Genomic DNA, 13,704 nt, shown 5'->3' on the forward strand with positions numbered 1-13,704 from the left:
TTTTTTCCATGATTTTTTATAAACCAGTAGTTTAGTAAAAACCAAACATACTGGAAGTATAAAATAACTACTTGTGTCAAACACAGAATTTACGTGCCCGTTTAGAAAAGCGTTGCTCTGTCGCGCCATTGTGGCATCACTGGTAACCAACGCGACCTCGTGAGCTTTGAACGCTGTTGTTAAATTTGTATTTATTAAAATGAATCTATTGTTTATCTATTTAGTTTAGACTATATTCTTTAAAACACCAGTTTAAATATTTTTGTTTTTAGTGTGTAAGATGAGTTAAAATGTCAAAGATAAAGTCTGTTTACCACGTTTTTCTTATGATCTTTGAATGTACAACAGTATCCACACTATAAAAGTGTTTAACTATAATTATGTCGTGAGTATTTTATAATAAAATATTTTATTTTATAGCTAAAACAAAGGTCAACTTTCTCTGTAAAGTCTAAAATGACAGTGTGACGTGGTTCTTTAACTGTTGGGTTAGCGCTTGTCATTACTTTTAGTATTGAGTTGTCCACACTACTATAATGTCATCTTGGCAACATGTGAAAGAAAATGAATCGACACAAGCGCAGGAAGAACTGGAGAGAAGCCGACAAAAAATACAAACAGCTTTAAAAGCTGCAAAAGAAAGGTCTGTTGGCTGTTAACCTGTATTTCATCTAATACACAAAACAAAATGGTAAAAAAATCAGTTACCACTAGGTGTGTATGTAGTTGTCATACTCTGCAAACTAGGATGTAAAAATGTAATAAATACTAAATAGTGACAGCCCTTTTTCCTTCCGTTTTAAGATCAAACAAGAATTCTAACAGCAATGATGACATCGACACCAAGTTCAACCAACTTCAAAACCTCGGGATTAAACTCCTTGATATTTTACGCGACTCGTGAGTCAGTCATTTCTGTTCAAAGTATTTTTCCAATGTTTGCAGTAAATACTTAAAGTCACCGCTACAGTAATTAAAGAGCATAAAATTAAAAAACCTAGGTGGCTTAGCAGTGTAGAATGAACTTTCTTGAATTTATGGTTTGTTTGCAGAAGCTTATATAATTACGGTTAAGGAACATGATGTGAATTTTATTACATTTTATTGTGTAATGTAATTTATTGTGTAATATTTTATTGTGTATTTTATTGTGTAATGTTTTATTGTGTAACATAGTGTAATGTAAAAAAACTTGAATATGTTGCCAAAGTGCAACAGCTTGTTTAGCTATGAGATTCTTTAAGGCCTGAGTAACAATGTAGTCACTTATAATTTACCAATATATAATTAGCATCTATTGACATGTTAGAGGTACGGACCAACATCCGGATTGGATCAACCTCACTGAGCGGATGTGTCAGCTCCTCTCACCACTAGAGGGCTCTATGCCATTCATGAGTTCATCAGAAGAACGAGAGATCAGGTGAAAATAATTTTTAAGATTTCTATCCTTTTTTATTATCATAGGCGCTAAACTATTTAAAAATGAGGGAAGCAGGGACAGTTAGCCAAACATTTCTATGGGAAAAAAATAACTTATTGGTTCTAATGTTTACTAATTAATGCACATTCATTTGGAATACCATACCTTTTTGTGTTTTATCTTTTGCATCCATTTAATATTCCAACCATGCCAGTTTAAATATTGAACTTGTTGTTTTATTGCAGGAAAAAGGATCTTCTCACAAAACAAACTAAGATGATGGAACTCACTCGAATAATTGGAAGGAAATTATTGTTTGAAGGGAAACACAATCAAGCTGTGCCTGCTGCTGTACAATCACTCAGGTAAGAAGTAATTTGAAAAGTTTTGTTTTACTTTCTTATGTGTCTTATACTGTCTTATTGATTATGGGTTTCAGCGCTAATTGCAAAGTATATGCTACCATCTACACATTCAAAATATGTGTTTTAAACAATTTTAGTGGTAATTGTTTTGGTTCAGTATCAGTAATTGTCTATGAATGAATTACTAAATTACAGTACTTATTTTTTATCACAGTAATAACAGTAAAAGTTTTAATTTCATTTCAGATTCAGCATTGATGTCCATGGTCTCAATTCAGTCAACCTTGTTCCTTCATATTTAATATTAGCTGAAGCCAGCATTGGTATGCAAATATTACCCATGGATTTTTATCTATAGGCTACTGGTTTATATTAAATAAAAAGGATGTTAGTGACAGTTTAGTGAACAATTGTTCTTAACAAATCTTCCAAAGTCCTATTGTATATATTCTGTCGGCCAAGATTGTTCTATATTTGTGTATCTATATTTTTTTGCTATCATCTATACAAAAACAAATGTGTAACTGAAAAGTGTATTTAAGCCAGAAATAAATTATTTCATAACATTAATTTAATACATATTCCTAGGCCTTGGCAAACTATCCCAAGGAGATGAATATCTTGCACAAGCTGAATGGACTGTGTTGAAGTCACCAGATGCCACTGCTGCTGTGAAATCAAAGCTGTACCGAAACATTGGATTACTGTATGCAGCAAAGGGAGATTATGACAATGCATTACGCATGCTCTCTGAAGATGTAAGTTATGTGATAAATTGGATATTTTTCTATACTGATAAATTAAATTGTATAGGGTGCAACAGCCGTGCTATTTAACTGGCTCTGTTACCTATGTCTTGTATCCATACATGTTTAAATGACTGTAGTTTTTCTGTTGGTTCCCTTTTTTTTCGCTCTTTGAATACCTTGATCTTGCTATTGTTTTCTGAGAGATAAATAAAACTATGTTAAATATGTTATGTTGTTGCCTGCTTTCAACAGATATACCATGCAAGTAAAGAATGGGGTACCACAGATATCCATGCATGTGGGGGGTATTTTCATATGGCCAATGTCTTCTTCAGACAAAACAAAATGGACGTCGCCGATTCCCTTTATTCACAAGTAGGAACTTAAAAATAAACAATTTTTAATATACTGGAAACATTAGTGATTAATAAATAAAAAATAAATACATCATTTGTTTTCAACTGTTCTGTAGTAAGAAAACATTTTTTTTGGTATATAACTTAATCGGATAAATTGTTTTTAGGCCTGTATTGGTTAGATATCTACTTTGAAACATAATGTATAAAAGTGAATACATAAGGTTCTATTTTTTGAAAAATAAAATAAAAACAGCTCAGGCAGTTTCAGTTGTGTGTGACAAATATTTGACCAAACATTGCAATAGACATTTTTTTAAAAAAGTAAAATTTATCTTTGTTTTTATTTAACACAGGTCACAGACAATTGGTTTGACTTCCTCAAGGAATCAGTTCAGCGTAAAATAGCAAGCCCTGCTGCTACAGGTCTACTTGGTCCAACTGAGAAAGTGGAATTAGATGATGTAGTTATGCTAGGTGAGAATATATAGCAAAACCTGATTTTATATAGGATTTTTCACTTTTTTTATTATTACTAACTTTTTTCATGTTTTAATTTACTTCTAATATTTACAAAATAAAAGATGAAGCACAAGAAGCAGAAGCCATGCAAATGCTGAACGCTGTGCTTGACATTCGTGAGCAGTCGCCAAAACAGAACAACCTCTCCATTGCAAAAGTCTGCCACACACTCAGTATGTTGTATTTCCTGCTTAATGACATACAAAAGGTAAATGATATTGAATAATTTGTTTCTAGTTGAGTATAAGACTTCTGTCTTGTATATATCACTTACACAATCCGTGTGAATACCATAATCATTTGAAATATTCTATGATCATATCAGCCATAGATCAACAAACCTATGTAAATATTTGTCCAAAACGATTTGTCTTGAATGTGCACACACCATGTGAAAAGTTATGACACTCTATGTAAAGAAAGGTTACTTTCTCCTTACTCCAGGCACAAGAACTCAGCAGCAAAGCTCAAGACGCTTCTTCCAGGTTGCCTACCAATGTTGAAACTGTTTCCGTGCCAACTTTTTTAAAACTGTCCCATGAGAAAAGTACTGTGCGCACGTAATGTATTGTTACTATGTACAAGCTACACCAGATTGTTGTATAAATTGTACTAATATAATTTTTTGACCTTTCATTCAATATTCCAACACAGTCTGTTGGTGATTATATTTATTGCAAATGAACAGCAATAACAAACAACACAATGTCAGTTATAATAAATATATAGCGTGCTTCTTCAATGGGGGCTACATGTGCTTTTCTTGTAAAATAAACTTCTTCTTTCAACGGGATTACTGCTTTGGTGGAAGACCACATACATCAGTACACTGTATAAATATAAATGTAGAATGTTTTTTGCAAAATTAAAAAACTTTTGCGTTATTTTCATGGTAAAGGGTTTGTCTTAAACAAAATAAAACTTAATAAAAATGGTGCAAATAAGTTTTTTAACAAACTGTTTAAGTTCCAGAACAAACTGTCACTATGGTAAGGTTTACACTTAATTGATTACAAGTTAAAAGGACGGTTTTGGATAAAATGTTAAAACAAAACAAAAACATCCCTATTAAACTACCTCCGGCTGTGCTTCTTCACCACTTTTAGCTTTTTCCTTAATACCGAGAACATCTAGTATTTCTTGATTAGACATATGATCGCTTCCTTTCTGTTGTTTGTAAAACTTCAAAACTTCTCCACCTAAAAAAAGTATCATGAAAAAAAGCAATTAAATATGGTATAGTTAAGGGAAATCACTAATTCCAAAAGCAGCACATTAAAAATGAATTATTTCAGCTTATTATCTGCAGTAGCTTTAGGTAAATTTTGAGCCCTATGGTTATTTCATCACTTTTGTATTTAACTGCATTCACATATGTTTAAAGACACGTGTAAATGTATACTGTACCAGTCAATAAACAGCCAGCGTAAAGTAAAAATAATAAAATATTTATGAAAATATTGTTTTAATAAATAATTCATATGATATTGCTTTGCAGTAAACCGTTCACAAATTCACTGTAACCAGATGTAGGTTCATGAAACTGTAAAGTAATATTTCTGGTTTAAAATCATGTTGCATTACTCCGGTGTGTTGAATTTGTTTAATAAGTTTAATCACCACTATGCAAACCATATGGCAACTTATGTCATTTTAAAAATGAGATCCATGACTTTATAAGCAGCCCCTACCAAGCGCATAAAAATTATTTTTTCAATACAATTTTGTTGTACAACATAATTTTAAAAAAATTATAAATAGAAATTTGCAGATATACCTTTCTTTACAATAAGCATGCCTCCCATTTGATACCAATCTCCTTGTATATTTCCTCCAAACCCTTCTTGCTTTGCTTTGCTTGCAATATCTCTTAAATCTTTATCCATTGCCGCACCCAATGCACCAAAAAAGGAGTAAGTTGAAAACTCAAGATCAGTATAACACTTCTTTTTTTCATCAATGAACAATTCTAAAATAAGCAAGATTGATTATTTTTTTATTTCGCATACTGTTTAAATTTTTATTTTTAGACAAAAAACACATATAAAAAAGTATATAGGCCTATACATTTTTGGCAACGCCTATTATATTTCCGACATTGCTATAGCTCATACACAACCTCCTGAAACCTTTCATTCAATATATCGTTGACAAACCTCCTGAAAACAAATTCAGTTTTTGGAACTCTTCTAGTCCAAGTGTCTCTGGTGCAACCCCAACCAATTTGACATTATTTTCATCAAACTTTGGTTGCAGTCGACTCATTTCTTTTGCAATCCATCTGCAAACTACACAACCAAACCTCCTCAGGAAATAAATCACGACATCGTTCTCTTGCCATACTGATTCCAATTGAACTGTCTGGAGAATATTAAAAAAAAACAATACTTTTTTAATTACAAATGTATAACCAAATACTTTTGAATCAGAAAATTAGGTGTGGCCATTTTACGAAAATTGTTGCAATTTTATAAATTCTCTAGAACAGTGGTTCTTAAACTGTGGTACACAGACTAGTGCGGGTAAGCAGGAACTATCATTGTCCTTGTAGCTGGCCTATACATTCCTTTTTAAAGTTTTTATCAGACAGTAAAATAATGCCCAATGCAGAAAATTGAAATTGATTAAAAATTAAAACAATTTTTAGACTTACCTGCCCTCCATTCACTTTTTGAACTGAATTCTTTGCAATCTTTTGAAGAATTTGAGACATTTTAACAAAAGTATACAGAGGCTTTAAAAATATCTACAGAACAACAGAATTATATAACAGCTTCTGTACGTATAAACCCTGTCATGACACAGCGTTACGTAAAACAGTTCGTCACGAATCCTGTTTGGTTTAGTTGCATAACCTGACAACCGTGTTACGTAACGTCTTTCGTTAAATAAACATACAGCTTGTACGTTTCATGTAAGGGAAACTACCTACAAAAACCGTTCGTTTTCTATTTTGATCCGACAAGTTGCTACATACCTGATTTTAAACTTTAGTGGCATTCAAAATTAAAATTCAGCATTTATTCCCAGCCAGTTTATTAACGTTGCCAACAATCGCTCTGTGATATTAGTCATACAATTCAGAATGTTGCACTTCCGCTGCTTAACGAAATGGTGATACAACGCATCACAGTAAACTGTGCTTTCAAAGTTTTTAACATTATTGGGAACTGTATAAAGTTCAAGTTTATTCTGACTGCCACCACAATCGTGCACTCAACTTCAGCGAAAGAGTACATCTGTTTTCATGTCGCTTTCCCACGATAGTGTAATTTGTGTAAATTCTTTTGCAATGACCTTTTGAATAAGAAGCAAAAACGTTACGACATGAATTGATTAATATGTGGATTTTTACAGCAGAGTAGAAATTGACGCGTCGATTATTTATTCCACAATAGCGATTTACGCGTCCCTGTTAAGATTTGAAACGCAGTTGTTTTGTAACTAGTTCAATGTTTGCAGTTTCCAGTGTACATAGCCCGTATAGCATATGATTAGTTTAGCGACGTGTTAGCTTAAGCTTTTCAACGTTGTTTCGTTATTCGGGCGAGGATTTAAAAACCGAGTCGCAACAAATGTTATGACGAATCGTAAATTGCCATCTACTAACTCGAACCTAGTTTTGTTTTGGTCAACGTCAGGTGAGGAAACGGCGACTGTGTCCGCATGGTCGGCTTGTGTTTATTTGGTGCTTGTCTGCGATACAAAGCTAGAAAACACATTAAGCAGTTATTTTAACATTTAAACTATAAATTCTATTATTAATCTCAATTTATAATATGAAATTTGAAGGTTTATATGAAGACTGACAAAAACTATTGTCTTGACTAGTTTGCAGCTTACAGTGAAATTTAGCAGGTTATTTTACGTTGGCAATTAATATATACTACTAATGGCGGAAATCAGATTAGTTTTTAGATTTACGTATTTACAGAACTGTTAGAAACGTAATTTCGACTACAATAGGACTCTATTTGCTCCTCCAAACTGATTTTCACCTTGGATATACAAGTATATGTATGTTATTTATTTTGTTTTCTATTTTAATATTTTTACTAACTTTGAACATATTCATTAACGAATGGTTAGTTTAGAGATGTCTTCATAAGTTTTATACATCGACATCGTTGTGTTGCCACTCCATCTAGAATTGCAAAAAAACGAGTAGCAACATTGTTAAAACAGTTTGATACACGCTTATTTAAACATTAATCTGTATATCGAAGTACTGGCAAACTTAAACTTTTGTTACGATGCAGAATGTATATATATAAATGTTTAGGTATCTATCATGGCAACCAGCAATAAAGACTATTTTTTAACGAGTCCCTAAAGCTATAAAGCTAGTCTGTTATTTTATAACCATAACTGAACCAATATAAAGCAATTTATCAGTTAAGTATTTGACCTATTATAAGCCCCTCAGGCAGTTATGGTATCTACTTAATTAAAACTAATTGCATATAAAATAATGACAGATACATAACCTCATTTGTTTACTAGCATAAAGCGTAATGTCTTTGTAAGATGATCGGCGGACTAAAATTTAAAACGGTTGTCGGTTACATTCACACAAAAGACATTACAGACACTCATACATTTGTTAACTTTATTTCATTTGTTAAAATTCACTGTGACATTGAATTCAACATGTTTCAAACTAAAACTGTGTATTGGAAGCATGTAAAAATATCAGGGTAGTGCAATCATTCTGGTGTATTGAAAGATTAATTTATTAAACAAATATAAAGAATAATTAAAAGTATTTTACGACATTTAGAATTTTATTTGTTTACATACATCGCCACTGTACCCTCAACAATAAATTTACATATTCTTTTATGAAGAAAAATGAAGAAAAAACTACATAATTATTTAAAGGATATTTTATATAAATTGTGAACCATCCGTAAATGTTACATCATCATCACAATAATTAAAAACGTAATGTATAAATTTGATTTGTTCAAAATTTACACAAACCATCGTGATAAATACAAAAATTGTAGCATAAATCTTTAGCCAATTGATAATTGAAAAGCAAAGTTTGCTAATTACAACGAAATAGAAAAATTAAAAAAACAGGTGACAATTTCATGCCTCTGTGCGTGTAATACATGCATTACACAAGTTGAAAGTAGTAATACGAAGTACAATTAAACACAAATACATAACAGAAATATTTTTCATTCTCTTAAATTAATCTTGTACTGGCATTCAAACAAACCATTTCTGCAATAACCTGTAAGAATCATAATAACTGCAGTTAAACTTTAAAATAAAAAAATGTACATGTGTACCGTCCTTTATATATTCTACAACAAAACTAGAAACTACCATACGCAATGTAATATCATTATCAAAGCAAAAACCATAAAGTATTAAGAAAGTTTCATGTACCAGTACCACTACTTTTGTATGAGTGTTACCATTAAACTTATCGAAACCGTATACAACTTATGTGCTATTTTATACTTTTCGCATGCAAGTAAATGCATAACCAAATTTGAAGTAATCGGCAACTTATGCAACTTTAAACATTTCGCATGTAGCAGAAGGCCCTTCCAATGTTACACCCGCAATGAGGTAAAATTTTCCTTGATGTACCACAGAAGCACAAGTGCTGTGTGCTCGTGGTAGATCTGCAAGCCTTTTCCATTTTTTGGTTTCAGGGTCAAAAAGCTCAACAGCACTAAGAGGTTTTCCGTTGTTTCCAAGACCACCAGCAACTAGAACCTGATTGTCAATGGCCTTTGCTGTGAAATCTCCACGCTTGGTTGGAATTGACATTCGCTTATTAGTTTGCCATTCCCCTTTGTCATTCTGTTCGGTTGAGTATATCTCACAGTTGTCGCAAAATCCTTGTTGAGCTGTTTGTTTCAATCCACCAAGTGACACAATATGCTTGTCTGTCATGGCGTAACACGGGAACACTCGCTTTGAAAGAATCTCTGGATAACTTACCCAAATACGGGAGTCAAAGTCATAAACTTCAAAAACAGCCACAGGCAGTTTTCCAACCCTTCCACCAAGTACATAAGCTTTGCTGTTTTTATAAAAAGCATGTGCCGCATATCTTGCTGTGGGCATTGGAGTGAATGCTTGCCACTTCTCACCCCCAGCACTTGCTCCAACCACCAAGCATTTAAAGTGATCTCTGGGATTTGTATCAATCCCCATGCCACCAAAAATGTGCACCTTATTATCGCGCAGAAAGTGAGCCATTCCCATAAGTGGTTCTGACAAAGGTGTAAGTTTTTTCCACTTATTTTCAGCAACAGAAAATACTTCAACAGCATCAACTGGTGCTTGGGCAACACCTACACCTCCAATAGCAACAATTCTGCCTTCAACTGCGGTTACAATTGGAGCAGCGCGTTTCGTGTGCATAGATTTCAACTTTGTCCAGGTGTCTTCTTCAGAAGAATAAACTTCCACAAAGTTAACCGGTTGTCCCATTTCATCACAACCGCCAACGACGTATATGCTTCCATCGCAAATTACGACTGACATGTAAACACGAGGTCCACTTAACGAACCAATGCTGGTCCATGTACCATTCGCTAACGACATGGTAGAGTTAGCCTATTTAGAATCGCTGCTAGTCAATACAGTACATAAGCTGGTACAGTAAACTATCAATAGGAGTCTAGATTATTTTGTGGCGTGTACGGTAAGCCATAGAAATACCACTACTTCTATACGGGCAGTCTATGGTTCAGTACTTCAGTCATAGGGTTTTATTTGGCCTTAGGTCAAGCGACTCTTTTTTTCTTGTCACGTCGCTATGTTTCTTGATTAGTTCCTTATATATGACCACTATTGGTGCAATCAGAGTAGTTTAGTATACTCTGGTACAATGGTACAGGTAATTGCCGTAAATGGCTTTTTCCAAAAACACATACAATATGGCTATCATCGAGTCTGGAATCCGCTGTCCTCTAGCTTAGATGAGAGCGTTCTAACCACTTTACATTTGATTTATTTATCAATACAAAACAATCCAGTAACATATATTAAAAAATTCAAAACCAGTTACAAGGTGCTTCACAACGTTAAGTTTGAAATACTATATTTGTTCATTATTTTATATATTCCACAACGACTTTATTTAGAAAGACACATAATAAGTACCCTTCTCCTTGTTTGCTCGATTCTTTTCTTGTGTTATACGATACTCTGCAATACCTGCAGAAAATAGTAATAGTAGGCGTTGTTGGATAGGCTATGATCTAAAAACCTACTGTAACAAAACAATGAGAAACATAAAAGACCAAGCTGGATGTAGATTTTCACGTTTACGCAAAGGCTTGTGCTCCAACCGTACTGTATTGCTATACCGACCAACGTCCAGAGATTCCAGACGACGAAAGCCATGTCTTGGTTTTCGGGAAAGTGTGAACCATGTATATCTAAAAAAGTATGGTTTCAACTTGAATACTTTATCCGTGGTAACTATAGTAAGCGTGCATATATAGGGCGTTTGGAATATAGGTCACCGTGTTATCATGATTGACGCTATTCCCACACGTGGATAAAAGGGTATAGTAGGGTGGGAGAAGATGAGACGCCTTTTCATTCTATTTTCCCGTTCCGTTTGGAAGTAAACAAAAGACACTTACAAAATTATAAAACCATATCCTCGTGACTCCGATTAACCGTTTTGTTGTTTCTTTAAACACGATGATTCCCCCCCCCCCCCCTACTATATTATTTATTTCGTTTGTAAATAGTAAATAACACAAGTTGCACACCAACCGTTAACCTGGGGATTCCAAACACCGTCAAGGCAACCGAACACAGCAAATATTACGTATACCAACCACGTGGTTGATGACGTAGGTATCCAAAATAGGAGGAATATGTAGTTTCCAATGTCAATCAAAGCGACCACGGTTATAGGAATTACACGACCGATTTTGCTAGTCACTTTGCAACAGAAGTAAGAAACAATAGCGTCGCATGTGTAACAAAGTGCCAAACATAATCCGACCTAAATTAAAATATATTGGTGCTGTTAGATGTGAACGTATATTCCTTTATAGGTGCTTATAACAAATATAAAATGATGTTAAACAGCAAATACATAACGTACACATAAATCGGTCATTTACACAGCAGGGGCTATGTTTGCACAATGCACTTACCTGCGCCACTCCGAGCATGCACGATGCGTATGCTCTGGGCATTTCGGCAAATATAAACGACATGAACAAGCCGCTGTATAACGCAAAAGGCGTTATCAAAAGTTGCTTTGGGTGTATAAGATGCTTGAAAGTTGCTGTCACTGATTTTCGTATATACTGGAAAGTGGTCTGTATAATAAACTGTGGTTAGGTTGTACCTCGGTTAGAACTGTGGTTAGGTTGTACCTCAGTATTTAAGTTTCCCTGTTCAATCTCGAGCACTTCGTAAGTTCGAGATACTGTTTTGCAAAAGCTCGTAATATGTCCTTTCTTGTCCTGAATTTCCAGCGACGGGTCTATTTTTTTGACCAAAACCCCCATGATTCCAATAGACGATAACACGAGAAATGCCATGACTCCGATCATCACATAAAGTACTGTACCTGATTGAGGAACGTACTGATTTAAGTTTAAGTTGGTAGTATTAGGAAGCTGGCAGTCGTTGACACCGCAAATGGACAAGTCAGCCAGTGCACTACTGTTGGAACCTTCTCCTTCGGCGACTGTCTTACCGGCGTAAAGAATCGCGTAGCTCAAAAGATTGCCCAAGGTCTGTAAAATCACAATATGAATAAAAAGGGTATAGGGGGGAATAAAAAGGGCCATTTCTAGCCCCATTGGTAGGAGAAAAGAATTTTCAAAGAATTATAAAAACTTTTCCTCAGGACTCCATAGACCGTTTTTAAAACCGGTCAGAGTAACTTGCTATTAGGTGTAAAAGGCCGTCTTCCTCCACGCTATATATTATAACGGTTGTAAAAACAGATCAAGGTACAAACATTCTGTGCGATAGTTTACCTACTTGACTGATTTGAAAGATACAGAAGAAATATCCCGTAAATTCAGTTATTACGACGGTGGTGTCTTTAGAACCAAACTTGGCAAATCGTCTAGCGAAATGTACTACATAAACCATCATGACTGGCCACATCACGGACTCTCCCATTCCAACTATAACTCCAGCTGGTATAAGAATGTAAGGTTCTGAAAAAGAAACAGGATAACAACCAGACATTAATGCTTCGGGTTGCTGGCCAAATATGTTATAAGTCTAAAACCTGGATAATAGTTTGCGAGAGTAAAGATCAAATAAGCACAAGCGGCGGCTTGTAGAATGTACTTTTCCTCGAATTTCCTCACAATCGCTGGTGCAAATGTAAGTACACTTACGGCAGAAGTGATATATGAAGCGGTTGATGCAGCAGCACCTGTACGTATGGGTATAAAAGGAATGGCCTTCTGGATTTGTTTATCTTATAAAAGTCTTACCAACACCATCTGTTAACTCCAACAATTACTATGTTACTGACTGTCTAGCGCCACCGTCTGACTGGCTTATTTATTGCCTTTCTCCTGTCTTCGTTATGCGAACGCCGTCTCTCTAGTCTGCGTTTCAGTATAGGTTCTTGCATGGTTCTGTTAGCATCGCAATTTAGCGTAACTGTTTAAGATTTAGTTATTATGTGTTCAGCTATTAACAATGTTTTATTTGTTAGCGACTGAACATAACTGTTTTTTAATCTCTCTCTCTCTCTCTCTCTCTCTGGCTCTCTGTCTCTGTGGATCTTTTTGGCTCTATCTGGTTGCTGTGGCTGTTATTTTGGTTGTTGTTGGAATCTGGCTATCGTTTATGATTTGCGTTATCGTCAATACATCTGTATATATTCATCAAGTGGAGAGCATTAATTAAGTTATAGACATCAGTCGCTTATTCCTTATACGGCTAAAACTGCAGCCGCGTTCGAGCTAAACCCTAGCTCCTACATTATTAAAAAACAGTTATTGGCTCCGTGAGTTATACGTCGGCGGGATGAACCAGTCGTATCCGTTGATAGACCTTGGATGTGAAAATGAGAATGTTTCTGTAAACCAAGAATCAATTTGGAGTAAGGAGCTCGAGGAAATCCTTAATGAGAATCAACTCACTTCGCGTCCGAATCTTTCGCAACCAGTTGGGCCCGTTTACAAAGAAAAAAGTGAAAAATCGAATGATGACGCATTCGATCTGTCTGTCCTTGAGCGCCGTAAGGCTGAAATTAATCGTACGAGAAAGCTACTAGAAGAAGAAGAGAACATGATCAACTCAAGGTTACGCCATGTTCA

General features: G+C 34.7%; 4 protein-coding genes across 5 annotated transcripts in view; 1 reads left to right on the forward strand and 3 right to left on the reverse strand.

The window, feature by feature from the left end:
- Positions 1-424: 424 nt before the first annotated feature.
- On the forward strand, positions 425-4,208 carry LOC100176509 (zinc finger MYND domain-containing protein 12). Its single transcript, XM_002127147.5, has 10 exons — positions 425-643; positions 805-900; positions 1,310-1,423; positions 1,669-1,788; positions 2,035-2,111; positions 2,377-2,546; positions 2,790-2,912; positions 3,250-3,370; positions 3,478-3,623; positions 3,860-4,208. The coding sequence occupies exons 1-10, from the start codon at positions 537-539 to the stop codon at positions 3,977-3,979; spliced, it is 1,194 nt and encodes a 397-aa protein (XP_002127183.1). The 5' UTR covers positions 425-536; the 3' UTR covers positions 3,980-4,208.
- Positions 4,045-13,704, reverse strand: part of LOC100184332 (prostamide/prostaglandin F synthase-like) — an 11,027-nt gene continuing 1,367 nt past the window's right edge. The window contains exons 2-6 of the mRNA XM_009861715.3: positions 6,069-6,161; positions 5,572-5,776; positions 5,193-5,384; positions 4,493-4,614; positions 4,045-4,244 (exon numbers count right to left, since the gene is read on the reverse strand). Of these exons, the coding sequence (XP_009860017.1) occupies positions 4,209-4,244; positions 4,493-4,614; positions 5,193-5,384; positions 5,572-5,776; positions 6,069-6,128 (615 nt within the window). The 5' untranslated portion in view covers positions 6,129-6,161 and the 3' untranslated portion in view covers positions 4,045-4,208. The remainder of the gene's footprint in view (positions 4,245-4,492; positions 4,615-5,192; positions 5,385-5,571; positions 5,777-6,068; positions 6,162-13,704) is intronic.
- LOC100186733 (kelch domain-containing protein 8A) lies at positions 8,011-10,139 on the reverse strand. The gene has a single exon (XM_002127100.5). The coding sequence runs from the start codon at positions 9,986-9,988 to the stop codon at positions 8,939-8,941; it is 1,050 nt and encodes a 349-aa protein (XP_002127136.1). The 5' UTR covers positions 9,989-10,139; the 3' UTR covers positions 8,011-8,938.
- Positions 10,382-13,698, reverse strand: LOC113474609 (protein unc-93 homolog A-like). 2 transcript variants are annotated; one of them, XM_026836378.1, is made up of 7 exons: positions 12,660-13,698; positions 12,404-12,585; positions 11,788-12,153; positions 11,563-11,730; positions 11,174-11,408; positions 10,660-10,827; positions 10,382-10,603 (listed from the first exon to the last, which is right to left on the reverse strand). In XM_026836378.1, the coding sequence occupies exons 2-7, from the start codon at positions 12,545-12,547 to the stop codon at positions 10,527-10,529; spliced, it is 1,158 nt and encodes a 385-aa protein (XP_026692179.1). In that variant the 5' UTR covers positions 12,548-12,585; positions 12,660-13,698; the 3' UTR covers positions 10,382-10,526. The 2 variants fall into 2 exon arrangements, with proteins under 2 accessions (XP_026692179.1, XP_026692178.1); XM_026836377.1 differs by having other exon boundaries at positions 12,404-13,698.

The sequence above is a fragment of the Ciona intestinalis genome, chromosome 10, assembly GCF_000224145.3.
Source record: "Ciona intestinalis chromosome 10, KH, whole genome shotgun sequence".
NCBI classification, from domain to species: Eukaryota; Metazoa; Chordata; class Ascidiacea; order Phlebobranchia; family Cionidae; genus Ciona; species Ciona intestinalis.